This window comes from Pelophylax lessonae (assembly GCF_965119305.1).
Source record: "Pelophylax lessonae genome assembly, chromosome: 5".
Lineage (NCBI taxonomy): Eukaryota > Metazoa > Chordata > Amphibia > Anura > Ranidae > Pelophylax > Pelophylax lessonae.
Window position 1 is genome coordinate 479,079,718 of NC_138772.1, and position 13,012 is coordinate 479,092,729.

General features: G+C 42.6%; 1 protein-coding gene across 2 annotated transcripts in view; it reads left to right on the plus strand.

Annotated features, from left to right (window-relative positions):
* Positions 1–13,012, plus strand: part of PTDSS1 (phosphatidylserine synthase 1) — a 76,725-nt gene that overhangs the window by 13,432 nt on the left and 50,281 nt on the right. For both annotated transcript variants that reach the window (XM_082258209.1, XM_082258210.1), the window contains exons 2-3: positions 2,173–2,264; positions 7,602–7,646. In XM_082258209.1, the coding sequence (XP_082114335.1) occupies positions 2,173–2,264; positions 7,602–7,646 (137 nt within the window). The remainder of the gene's footprint in view (positions 1–2,172; positions 2,265–7,601; positions 7,647–13,012) is intronic.

The window sequence follows — 13,012 nt, forward strand, 5'->3', positions numbered from 1 at the left end:
GATGACTGTTAACAATCACTTACAATTTCTGATAAAATTTCAGGGCTCCATAATGACGAGGCAAGAAAGCTTTGTTCGCTAATAGGATTGCATTGTGTTGGAAAGTTCAGAGTGAACATGAGATGTGGATTGTGCCCGGCGGTAGTGGGATGGCACGTAGACCAGGGGTACGCTTCACTATAGAAGTTGTGGTATTTTTCTTCTCCCAGAATAAGAGGCTTACAGTCTTTGGTTACAGTCACTGGCGGATAGAAAGCCGAATAATCTTCAGAATTATGTCGCTGGCTGATAAGCAGATTTCTGTGTTTCCCTTTTTATGAATTTTAGTTCTGGAAATGTTGGACAGGAAGTGTTAGGAGTTAATTTTAGTATCTTCTGTTGTAATGGAACAGTCACAAAGCCTTTGCAGAGTATATTTAGAATGTGTTCGCACCTGAATTCGTTTTTGCGTGCGTTGACAGAGCGTGTGAAAGTTGCGTGTTGCAATTGCGGTGCCATTTATTGTTCATGGCACCCCAAACGCAGCGACCAGACGCACATTTTCAAAATGCACAGAGCTTAACGCTCAAAGTACTTTCTTTGCCACACTTCTTCGGCACGTATAGGGCTGCCCTATGCGAGTAGGGGTGAGTACTAGGGATGCACCGAACTATCGTCTCCTGAAAATTATCAAGTGAATATAGGGTTACCAGCGCTTTGCCAATATATGTATAAAAAAAGGGGGCAGATAATGGCATGCTGTGTCCTATAGACTTCAGTGCAAAAATGCCTCCTATTGACTCCAATGCAAAATTTCATTGTATTGACTTCAATGCAAAAACACGTCCCACTGCGTTCAATGAAAAAACACTTCCCATTGGCTTCAGTGAAAAAACACTTCCCATTGGCTTCAATGAAAAAAAAAACACTTCCCATTGGCTTCAATGCAGAAACCCTTCCCCTTGGCTTCAATGCAGAAACCCTTCCCCTTGGCTTCAATGCAGAAACCCTTCCCCTTGGCTTCAATGCAGAAACCCTTCCCCTTGGCTTCAATGCAGAAACCCTTCCCCTTGGCTTCAATGCAGGAACACTTCCTTTTGGCTTCAATGCAGAAACAAGTCCCATTGGCTTCAAAGCAAAAAACACGTCCTATTGGCTTCAATGCAAAAAAAAAAAAAAACACGTCTTATTGGCCTTAGTGCAAAAAAAAAAAAAAAAACACCTCCCATTGGCCTCAGTGCAAAAAAAACACGTCCCATTGGCTTTAGGGCAAAAAAAAAACCCGTCCCATTGGCTTCAATGCAAAAAAACACGTCCCATTGGCTTCAATGCAAAAAAACACGTCCCATTTGCCTCAGTGCAAAAAAACACGTCCCATTTGCCTCAGTGCAAAAAAACAAGTCCCATTTGCCTCAGTGGAAAAAAAACACGTCCCATTGGCTTGAATGCAAAATCGCGCCCACTATTGACCTCAATGCAAAAAATGCCAGCCACATCAATTAAATTTAAAAACATTTTTTTTTTAAAAACTGTCCATTTTTGGCCAAGTGCATCCTGAATTTTCGATTTCGGTGCACCACTGATGAGAACGTGTTAAACGTGCATTCGCAGGATGCTAGGTGTGATCCTAGCCTTAGTAAATCCGCTCCATGTAGTCAGTTGTCATTATATAGTTGGTACACAAAAATGCAATAATGCAAAGTCTACATTGGCACACAATTTGGAATGGGAGCACCCAGACCTCGTGCTGACTGTGAAAAGCCGTGTCATTCAATGGCTGGCGATGGTCTGCACATAATGGGGGTCTGCAGAAATCTCTGAGACTTAGATTTATATTTAAATCTAATCTATACATTATATAATTTATTATATAATGATCTACTAAAGTATGGCCAGCTTTACCCCCTCCACCCCCCCCCCCCCTGAACCAGCAGAGTTGTGCACAGAGCCATTTATGATTGATTGCAGAAGGAGACCCAGTTGGGTTCCCTGTGATTGGCTGCAGCAATGGGAGGCTGACAGCTACTGCAGCGATCTGCGGCCGATCCAGTGTAATTGTTCATGCACCCCCGGGCACACGCTGTCTCTCTTCTGGACATACTAACCTGTGTACGTTTTTGATGTGGAAGAACAAAGGACAATAGAAGTACAATGCCGTATAAGTACTGACCTGCTTCTCTTTCTGTGTTGTAGGGAGAACACAAGCCAAGAAGACAATATATGGAAAGGAATCCTTTCAGTCATTTTCTTCTTTCTAATCATCAGTGTCTTAGCTTTTCCTAATGGTAAGGTATTTCTTCCAAATAAAAGCCGGTATCTGCTTGTAGATTGTTATAAAATGTCTATAAATCTCCAGCCGACAGCAAAAAAATACAAAAACTGCTGGCAACAAGTTAAAGCTGAACTCCGGACAAACCGCTAAATACACAGATAAAAAACATGTATTGAAGATGTATTGTTTTCCATTTAGGCCTGAGATTACCTATAACACAGCACATCCAGGTAAGTGTCCCCACCAACCGTTACAGGAGTAAATTGGTGTCCCCTCTCCACCCCACTGGACAGTAAAGGAGTAGCAGTTGACTGATGAGTTCATCTCTGTACCTCCTATCCGTACCTTCCTTGTCTACAAATTTGCACGCAGCATAACCGAATGGCCCACAGTCCTGTCTGTCCCTCTCCCAGTCTGAGTGCTGCTGTAATTGGGAATTGCAAGTCAAATTCAGGTACTTACCTTAGTTAGCAATAACTAAAAATACATTCAATTATTTGTTAATGATACTGGGTTGCAATTATCTGCATCTGAGACATACTGAAAAAGTGCAACACAAGGCTCTATTGTACACCATCCTCCCCTAGACACTGACCGCAAAAAATATGCTAAACACGTCACAAACGCGTGTACACCAATACCGCGGTTTACACATTTTTTTACACGTTCAGCAGTCTTTGGCCAAAGTGTTCCTTACTGAACGTGATTCTTCTGCTTTTAAGAGAGGGAGATTTAACCTCCCCTAAAGGTGGCAGCTCTTAAAATCTGCTAAAAGCTCATGTCTACATAAACACATTGGCTTTTATCCAGTTGCATTTAGGGGCTTTGGCAAAAAAAGTGCCAAAAGTTCCTAAACGTGAGTTTAGAAGCAGCCAGTGAACACCAAGCCTTATGGTGCTTCTCTGTAAGCCTATGGTCTGCCCTTGCTGCTGACCCCCACTGTAAAACTTAAACCCTAGGAAGTGTTGGTGTATGTGTGTGTGTATATATATATATATATATATATATATATATATATATGTGTGTGTGTGTGTGTGTGTGTGTGTGTGTGTGTGTGTGTGTGTGTGTATATATATATATATATATATATATATATATATATATATATATATATATATATATATATATATATATATATATATATATATATATGTGTGTGTGTGTGTATGTATATATGTGTATATATATATATATATATATATATATATATATATACAATCTGTGTGTGTGTGTGTATGTATGTATATATATATATATATATATATATATATTTTATATATACACACGCACACAGACTCTGGCCAACCCTAACATTTGACCACCCACCATAACCCATCAAGGCATGGGCTGCACTAGATCTCTGAAGGTATGCTGTGGTATCTGGCACCAAGCTCTCTAGCTGATCCTTTATTTATGTCCTGTAAGTTGTGAGGTGGGGCCTCCATGGATCAGACTTGTTTTCCCAGCACATCCCATAGATGCTCGATTGGACTGAGATCTGGACAATTTGGAGGCCAAGTCAACACCTTGAACTTGGCGTGTTCCTCAAACTATTCTTGCATTCATCAGACCAGGCCACCTTCCATTGCTCCTTGGTCAAGGTTTGATACGCACTTGACCATTGTAGGTGTTGTTGGCTGTGGACATGGGTCAGCAGCATGGGTATCTTGACCAGCCTGCGGCTACACAGACACGTACACAACAAACTGCGATACACCTTTTTTATCAGAACCAGCAATTTGATTTATAGTAGCTCTTCTATTGGATCGGACTACACGGGCTACCCTTCTCTCCCCATGTGCATTGATGAGCCTTCGCCACCCATGATCCTGTCACTGGTTTTCCTTCCTTGGACCAATTTTGGCAGGACCTGACCACTGCAGACTGGGAACATCCCACAAGACCTGCAGTTATTGAGTTGCTCTGACCCAGTCATCTATCCATTACAAAGTGGCCTTTGTCAAAGTCGCTCAAATCCTTACACTTGCCCATTTTTTCTGTTTTCAACTTCAGGGACAAAGAGCCAGTTGGTTGTGCAACCATGCAAAGTGCATGCTGTTAGCAAGAGAGAGCAGAGTGACAGCGAGATTAACTTGTTAAGCCTCGTGCACACCATGAGTGTGTGTGTGTGTGTGTGTGTGTGTATATATATATATATATATATATATATATATATATATATATATATATATATATATATTATATAATTTTTATATTTTTTTAATGCTAGTCTCATAAAGAAAAAAAAACGGTTGCTAGAGTTACAATAATTCTCGGAAGACAGAGTGCGACGTCCTGTGATGATGTAATGTGGTGTTTCGTTCCTGAGCATGCCTAGTCTTGGTCACTCAAAGTTTATACAGACGAATACTGTACTAAATAACCAAAAACCATTCGGGAAAAATTTTCATGCATGTGTCAGATAATAATTTCACATTAAGGCTCCATGTACATGGGACGTTAGAAAAAACGTGCTGCAAAGCCAGGTCTGATGCCGGGAAAAAGCAGCTGTTAAACGTGCTTGCAGTAGCTTCTTCCATTGGCGTTATAGCACGTTTGGGCACGTTGCTTTTAGCAGCGTTTTTTCTGCCTCCATTCAAAATCAATGGTTCCCTATGGGAGCCTATTGATTTGAATGGAAGTCGCACCGCAGCGCGACTTGTGCTGTGAGAATCTTGAGGGGGAACTCCACGCCAAAAAAGGGAAAAAACGGCGTGGGGTCCCCCCCAAAATCCATACCAGACCCTTATCCGAGCATGCAGCCAGTAGGGCAGGAAGGGGGAGGGGACGAGCGAGCGGCCCCACCCCCCCTGGACCATACCAGGCCACATGCCCTCAACATGGGGGGGGTGTTGGTGCTTTGGGGCAGGGGGAGCTCTGCACCCCCCACCTCAAAGCACCTTGCCCCCATGTTGATGAGGACAAGGGCCTCATCTCCACAACCCTGGCCAGTGGTTGTGGGGGTCTGCGGGCAGGGGGCTCATCGGTATCCAGAAGCCCCCTTTTGTTGGGGTAACAAATGCTTTAAGTCTTCTGCTTCTCCTTTTACTGTTCTGTTGGGGGCTAGACTGGGCTGTGCTGTGTGACAGAGCTGTGTAAGTCTTAGAATTGGATTGACAAAAAAAACAAATCCTTTGGCAGGTAAAATCGCTCCCTTTTAGGTTTTATTTTAGCAGTTTGTAAAAAATTGACTTTTAAAGAAAAGACCACATACAGCACTTGCTAACTATGGATTAAATAAATAAATATGTGAAGATATCCAATATTAGTGAAACCAAATACATGAATGACTCAATAAAAATAAAAAGATACCTGATAAATATAAAATCCACAGCAAAACCAATCAAAATTAGTAAAAATTAGAATATTATATATCGTGACAAAGTGACGATGTGCTCAAATTATATCCCTTTGTGCATGAGTGGCTGTGACATAAATATAAATATATCAGACAATAAATATTTGCATGTGCAGTATATGTAATATTGCAGTACAAAATTGATTAAAATAAGACAGTCCAAGGTTAAGTAGTGACTTAGTACTCAGGAATAAATATTGTCCTTAGTGAGAGTGGTTCTTCACGATTGGAAGGTGCAACTGCTGTGATTTGATTGGCTACGGTGTCGATTCCTTCTCCCGGTGAATGTAAGAATTGAATCCCTTACCGAATGCAGTGGGTCTCATATGCCGTATGACATTAAGACCTTTTCACGCTTTGGCCTCCTGGGCCAAAAGGGTTCCCCTTTAGACGGTCCTATGAACTGGTATAGCTCCTATGGACTCTGGGGTACAGCAACCCAGTGCAAATAAGGAGGAGAAGAAAGAAAGCTCCCAATAGCGTAATAAAGTCTGCATTAAAGTTTATTACCCATATTTAGGGTTCTGACAATAAAGACAAAGTAAAAAACACTCCCTGGTGGTCAGCGGTGTGGGCTGCGCGTCCTCCTCGTGGAATCAACGGGCTTACTTCCGGCTTACGTTCCACTCAGGGTAGCATGATGACGCTATGCGGTCCAAGCTGACGCGTTTCGTCACATCCGGTGACGTCTTCAGAGCTCGTAGCCAATGCAATCACAGCAGTTGCACCTTCCAGTCGTGAAGAACCTCTCTCACTAAGGACAATATTTATTCCTGAGCACTAAGTCACTACTTAACCTTGGACTGTCTTATTTTAATTAATTTTGTACTGCAATATTACGTATACTGCACATGCAAATATTTATTGTCTGATATATTTATATTTATGTCCCAGCCACTCATGCACAAAGGGATATAATTTGAGCACATCGTCACTTTGTCACGATATATAATATTCTAATTTTTACTAATTTTTATTGGTTTTGCTGTGGATTTTATATTTATCCGGTATCTTTTTATTTTTATTGAGTCATTCATATATTTGGTTTCACTAATATTGGATATCTTCACATATTTATTTATTTAATCCATAGTTAGCAAGTGCTGTATGTGGTCTTTTCTTTAAAAGTCAATTTTTTACAAACTGCTAAAATAAAACCTAAAAGGGAGCGATTTTACCTGCCAAAGGATTTGTTTTTTTTGTCAATCCAATTCCAAGACTTACACAGCTCTGTCACACAGCACAGCCCAGTCTAGCCCCCAACAGAACAGTAAAAGGAGAAGCAGAAGACTTAAAGCATTTGTTATCCCAACAAAAGGGGGCTTCCGGATACCGATGAGCCCCCTGCCCGCAGACCCCCACAACCACTGGCCAGGGTTGTGGAGATGAGGCCCTTGTCCTCATCAACATGGGGGCAAGGTGCTTTGAGGTGGGGGGTGCAGAGCTCCCCCTGCCCCAAAGCACCAACACCCCCCCCATGTTGAGGGCATGTGGCTTTGCTGTGGATTTTATATTTATCCGGTATCTTTTTATTGAGTCATTCATGTATTTGGTTTTACTAATATTGGATATCTTCACATATTTATTTATTTAATCCATAGTTAGCAAGCGCTGTATGTGGTCTTTTCTTTAAAAGTCCATTTTTTACATACATCTTTTATTGTACAGCAGCTGCTTTTCCCTTAATCTCTCCTAAATACATTCATCAGGTAATCTATTTATCCATCTGGAACCCTACCTTTGGCGCGTGGTATATACTTTGTATATATATATTTTTTTTTTCACGTATTTTAGCAGTTTGCCTGGAGTTCGTCTTTAACTAATCATTTTTTTAAGTGCCAGCCGTAATAAGTGAAGAAAGAGGAATTATTTTCAATATCGATGTACTTCCCCCTCTAATGCACACACAATAGGTCTACCCCCCATGAAAATATATATAACTGCCAGCAATTGTCTAAGTATTTATTTATTTTTACTTGGTTTCTATTGTAGGTCCCTTCACAAGGCCGCACCCTGCACTATGGAGGATGGTGTTTGGTAAGTGAAGTCTTGTCTTCTTAGCATAGGCCCAGCATTTTCTTATATAACAACTCTGGGGATCTGTGATTTCCTAAAGTGAATGTAAGCAGTTGTACGGGGAAATGGGAAAATAAGTCGTGCCATTTAAAGTAGAACTATAGGCAAAACTTTTTTTTTTTTTTTTTTATTGGATAGAGTAATGTATCTAAATTTGCTAGTACATCCAACACTCCCCTCCCCCCAGACTGACAGTATGACCACAGCGATGGGCTGTCAGAGCGATCACATGATTAGGATCTGGTTTGTGGGCTGCTGATCATTACTAGAGCTGAATATGACAGCTCATTCCCTGTTCTGGTAATGTACATTGAGCGCAATCTCGGGACAGAAGCCTCAGCTGCCCATAGACGCATGTGTGCGTTAAAGCCAACCCTCTTTGCCACTGCGCATGTGCATTACATGGGTGGAAAAAGGTTTAATTTGTCCCCATGTTACATTGTTTTACTAAATCAAATGAAGGTTGTAAAATCAGATTGTATGGTGTATGACCAGCATTGAGTGATATTAAAGGCTCGGGTTTAAAAAAAAAAAAAAACTTTGTACTTTCCTGCTCTGTGCAGTGGTTTTGCACAGAGCAGCCCCGATCCGTTTCTTTTTGGGGAAAACCTGGCTCCTCCCCTCTGCTGAGTGCCCCCGAAGCAAGCTGCAGCACATCTACACCCCCACTAGCTCCTCACTGGCTGCCAATGGCTCCCACTGCAGTGTCTCCGCCAATGGGGAGAGAGAGACCCAGAAGAGCCAAGGCTCATGTACACAGTGCTGGATTAAGATCAGGCTCAGGTAAGTATTAGAGGGGCTGGGAGGGGAGCAGCACACAGAAGGTTTTTTTTTTTTTTTTTACCTTAATGCGTATGTAGCAGTATTTTCAGGCATTGGGCCTGATGTGGGTCTGCCATGGGTTACCGATTCCACCAACAGCACATTTAAGCTTGTTGCCCAAGTGTGAGATCTGAGACAATGAACAGTCCGGCATCTTTGGTTTTTAGTTTTATTGTAGAAACTTGGATGGGAGAAAGGAATGAGTGGGATACGCCTCTGGCTCAACTAGTTACAGAATTGGGACACTTGAGAAAAAATGTCGCCTAGCGCTGTCTTGGTGCCGGCTGAATGCCGACCAACACTTACTGGCGCTTGTAAACCTGACTTGCTGTCTGTGAACTGAAACTTGACTTCTGAAGCTTCCTCACAGCTGAAAAGTCCTGTGCACCGCTCCCTGTAATTTTCTCTGACTGAGGTAGCCACTAGCAATGATGATGCAACACTTAACACTTTACGCTTCAGGGCCCAACTGCTGGCACCCCCTTTACTCTTCAGGGTAATCTCTGGCACCCCCTTTACTCTTCAGGGTAATCTCTGGCACCCCCTTTACTCTTCAGGGTAATCTCTGGCACCCCCTTTACTCTTCAGGATAATCTCTGGCACCCCCTTTACTCTTCAGGGTAATCTCTGGCACCCCTTTTACTCTTCAGGGTAATCTCTGGCACCCCCTTTACTCTATTCCTGCACCGGCTAGCTAGCTCCTTGATCCCTCTCCGGAGTGGTCCCCTCTGCTAGGCAGACCCCCAGGGGTAGTTTGCAGTACTCACGACTCATGATTTCCTGAAACTCGACCCCAACGCTCCTCTGGTTCTCAGCACACCGGATCCTTCTCTGCAGCGCAGCCCTGTGTCCACTCAGGCAAGCCGCCTGGGACACCCGATTCTTCCTGACAGGAGGAGAGACAGCCGTCACCTCCCTCCTGGGACTCTGCTTCCCGCCAAAGACAATCTGTCATGTGCTTCCCACAGACTTATACCCTCTCCCAGAATGCTGTGTGGAAGAATCTGCCCTTCCAGGATTGATACAAGCCCTGGTGTGCTATTGGTCAGGTTTCCTCCACTGCCCAATGAGAGCCCTCATTGTGATACAGTGGGGAGACTCCCCAACACAACAGGCACACCTGGGAGCACATGCCAGCCTAGCTGAAAACATGGCCTTGCTGATAAGCAGACAAAGCCCACTATACTTTACCTAGCACCTACCTTGGAGGGTGCTACACGTAGAATACATGATGGTAAAAAACGTCTTTTCAACCATTTTAACCACTTTCTGCCCACAGTATAGTGAAATGACAGCAGGCGGGATGCAATCTTGTTCTGTGACAATGTTGTATGACGGCGCCCCAGAACTGGCACTCTCATGCGCCTGTGGAGGCGCGCAGCATGGCGATCGTGGCCGTGCCATGTTTCTAGGACACAGCGTGGCCCCGATTTTGGTAAGGAGCTGATGACGTGGCTCTTTACCCATGTGATCGGCTGTGTCCAATCACAGCCCATCACATGAAAACAAGGAAGTACCATTTATTGGCTCTCCTCGGCTCACACTGACAGAGAGAGTGTGTGTGTGGGGTGAGGAGAGGCGATCAGCGGCACTGTTTACAGTACAGCCCCAGCAGTGCCCATCATTGACCCCAATCGGTGCCTGTTAATGATGCCTGTCAGTACCTATCAATGCCATCAGTGCTGCATATTAGTGCCACCTAATCAGTGCCCATCTGTGTGGCATATTAGTACCGCCTCATCAGTGCTGGCATATTAGTGCCCATCAGTGCAGCCTATCGGTGCCGCTTCATCAGTGCACATCAGTGAAGGAGAAAAGTTACTTATTTACAAAATTTACTTACAGAAATTTAAAAAAAAAATGTTATTTTTCAAAAATTTTGGTCTTTTTTTCCCCCTTTTTTTTTTTTTATTTAACAAAAATGGAAAAACCCAGCATTGATCAAATTCCACCAAAATAAAATTCTGTTTCTGTAAACAAAAACAAAATGTAATTTGGATACAGTGCTGCATGACCGCGCAATTGTCATTCAAACTGCAACAGCACTGAAAGCTGAAAATTGGCTTGGGCGGGAAGGGGGTAAAAGTGCCCAGTAGGCAAGGGGTTAAGGAGAGAAAAAAAAAAGTCTGTGCTGTTTCTGGAGTTGAACCTTAATATTCTGTTGATTCCTGTAGGACTTTTCTGACAAGTAAACAATGTTCTTTACACATTGATCCAAGCGTTCTTTCACCGAGGAATGACATCTTCCTTCATACATGGTTTGCAGCGTCCTGAAGTGACACCCGAATCTCTGCCTTTTCATGAATATTTTAGAGATGAGGGACTCATTAATCAAGGCACGCCAAAGTGTCATTGTTTGCTGCTGACTCTCCAGTTCCTAGGTAACCTCCCGACAGCACATCTGAATGTTAAACATCTTATTAGAGGCGGTGTGGTGTGCGCTTCCCATACTCACCCACAGATCTCTCACTATCCACTTCACACATCCGGCCACTGCCGCTACATTCATTTCTCCATGGCATCTTTTCAGCAGAGATACTTATTTGCCTTTCCAACTGTAAAAAGAGTTGTTTTTTTCCCTATCTTGCATAAATATTTATTCCCTTTTGCACTTTTCCAGATTTTGTTTTGTGACAATGAATTTAAGGCCTCACTCACATGGGCATACTTAAAGCGGTAGTATCCCCGTACAGAAAAAAAAAAAAACCCTGCAAGACAATGGCATAATGTGCTAGTATGCATCGCATACTAGCACATTATGAAATACTTACCTTAGAATGAAGCCCCGACACAGTCGCCCGGATACTGCTAAGGGAGCGGTCATGTTCCCTCGGCATATCTTCCGGGTTCGGCGGCTCCAGCGCTGTGAATGGCCGGAGCCGCGATGACGTCACTCCCGCGCAGGAGTTCACTTTCCAGCAAGGAGCTCTGAAGGCCCGCCGGACCTTCAGAGGGCATGGGCCGCTGGTGTCAGCGGCTGCATGCAGGGCGAATATCTCCTAAACTGTGCAGGTTTAGGAGATATTTTTACCTACAGGTAAGCCTTATTATAGGCTTACCTGTATGTAAAAGTTAAAAAGCGGAGTATAGTACTGCTTTAAAGCGGTATTAACCACTTGAAGATCAAGTTTCTGGGATTTTTCCTTTACAAGTTTATATCAGTATTTTTTCTTAGAAAACTACTTATAACCCCCAAACATTATACTTTTTTTTTTTTTTTTTTTGCATAGATCCAAGGGTTTAAAATAGCGATCGTTCCAATTTGTTATGTCACACATTATTTGTGTAGTGCTTTTGCAAAAAAAATGCACTTTCATGAATAAAAAAAACAAAACAATACAGTAAAACCTTGGATTGCGAGCATAATTCATTACAGAAACATGCTTGTTATCCAAAGCACTCTTATTTCAAAGAAAATTTCCCCGTTAGGGTCCTTTCACACAGGCTTTACACTCGGTGGACTCCATTTATTCATAAGTCCTTCAGTTTATAGTCCATATAAAAAGATTATAGCAAGGTTGTGTAACCATAAAATGTTCATCCACAAATGGCGCCTCCACAAGGGTATTGGAAGCAAAATCCAGCAGAAGCTACAGAGTATAAAAGAGAAGAGAGGCGCCTCTAAGTGTAGCAATATGGTTCCATTTAATGAAGGTACAACGTTTAGCACGTGTTTCGAATACCATTTACATATGCATTCACGACTTCTGCACGCACGGAGGGATGGGGGCACTTTTTAATTTTTTTTTTTTGTTGTTTATTTAATTTTTTATTTATACAACCCTAATTTTTTTTTCTTTTTTTTTTTCTTTTTTTTTATCACTTTTATTTCTATTACAAGGAATGTAAACATCCCTTGTAATAGAAATAAGGATGACCTCTTTATGGAGAGATCAGAGGTTAAAAGTCCTCAAATCTCTTCTTTACCTTTTTAAAAGCAAAACATCAAAACAAATATTTTTTTTTGATCTTTTCACTTTTTTAAAAATTTTTCTTTCAACCATGACCAGAAGTGACGTCATGATGTGGCTCCGGTCCTCCAAGAGTTGATTAGAGTGTTAACTCTTTGATCGCCTATGGTAGTAGACTGCCGCGCCGTCAGATCGGTTCTCGGGCGAACCGGCGGTAACTGTAAGCTTGAGAGGGACCAGCGATTGGTGGGAGGGGATGCTGGACCAGTTTCATGAGAAAGCCGGCTGTCTGCAGAAAAAAAAAAACACGGTATCGGGATTATGGCTGATGTAGTCAGCCATAATCCTGGTAAACCACTTTCAAACCGCAACCTATATATACGTATTGTAAAACATCTTCACCTCCAAGATCGCCTGAGACCAGCCGCTGCAACAATCGGTTTGCATAACCAAAGAATTTCTGCACAAACTGTCAGAAACCGTCTCAGGGAAGCTCATCTGCATGTTTGTCATCCTCATCGGGGTCTCCACCTGATTGCAGTTCGTCATCATAACTGACTTGAGTGAGCAAATGCTAACATTCGATGGCGTCTG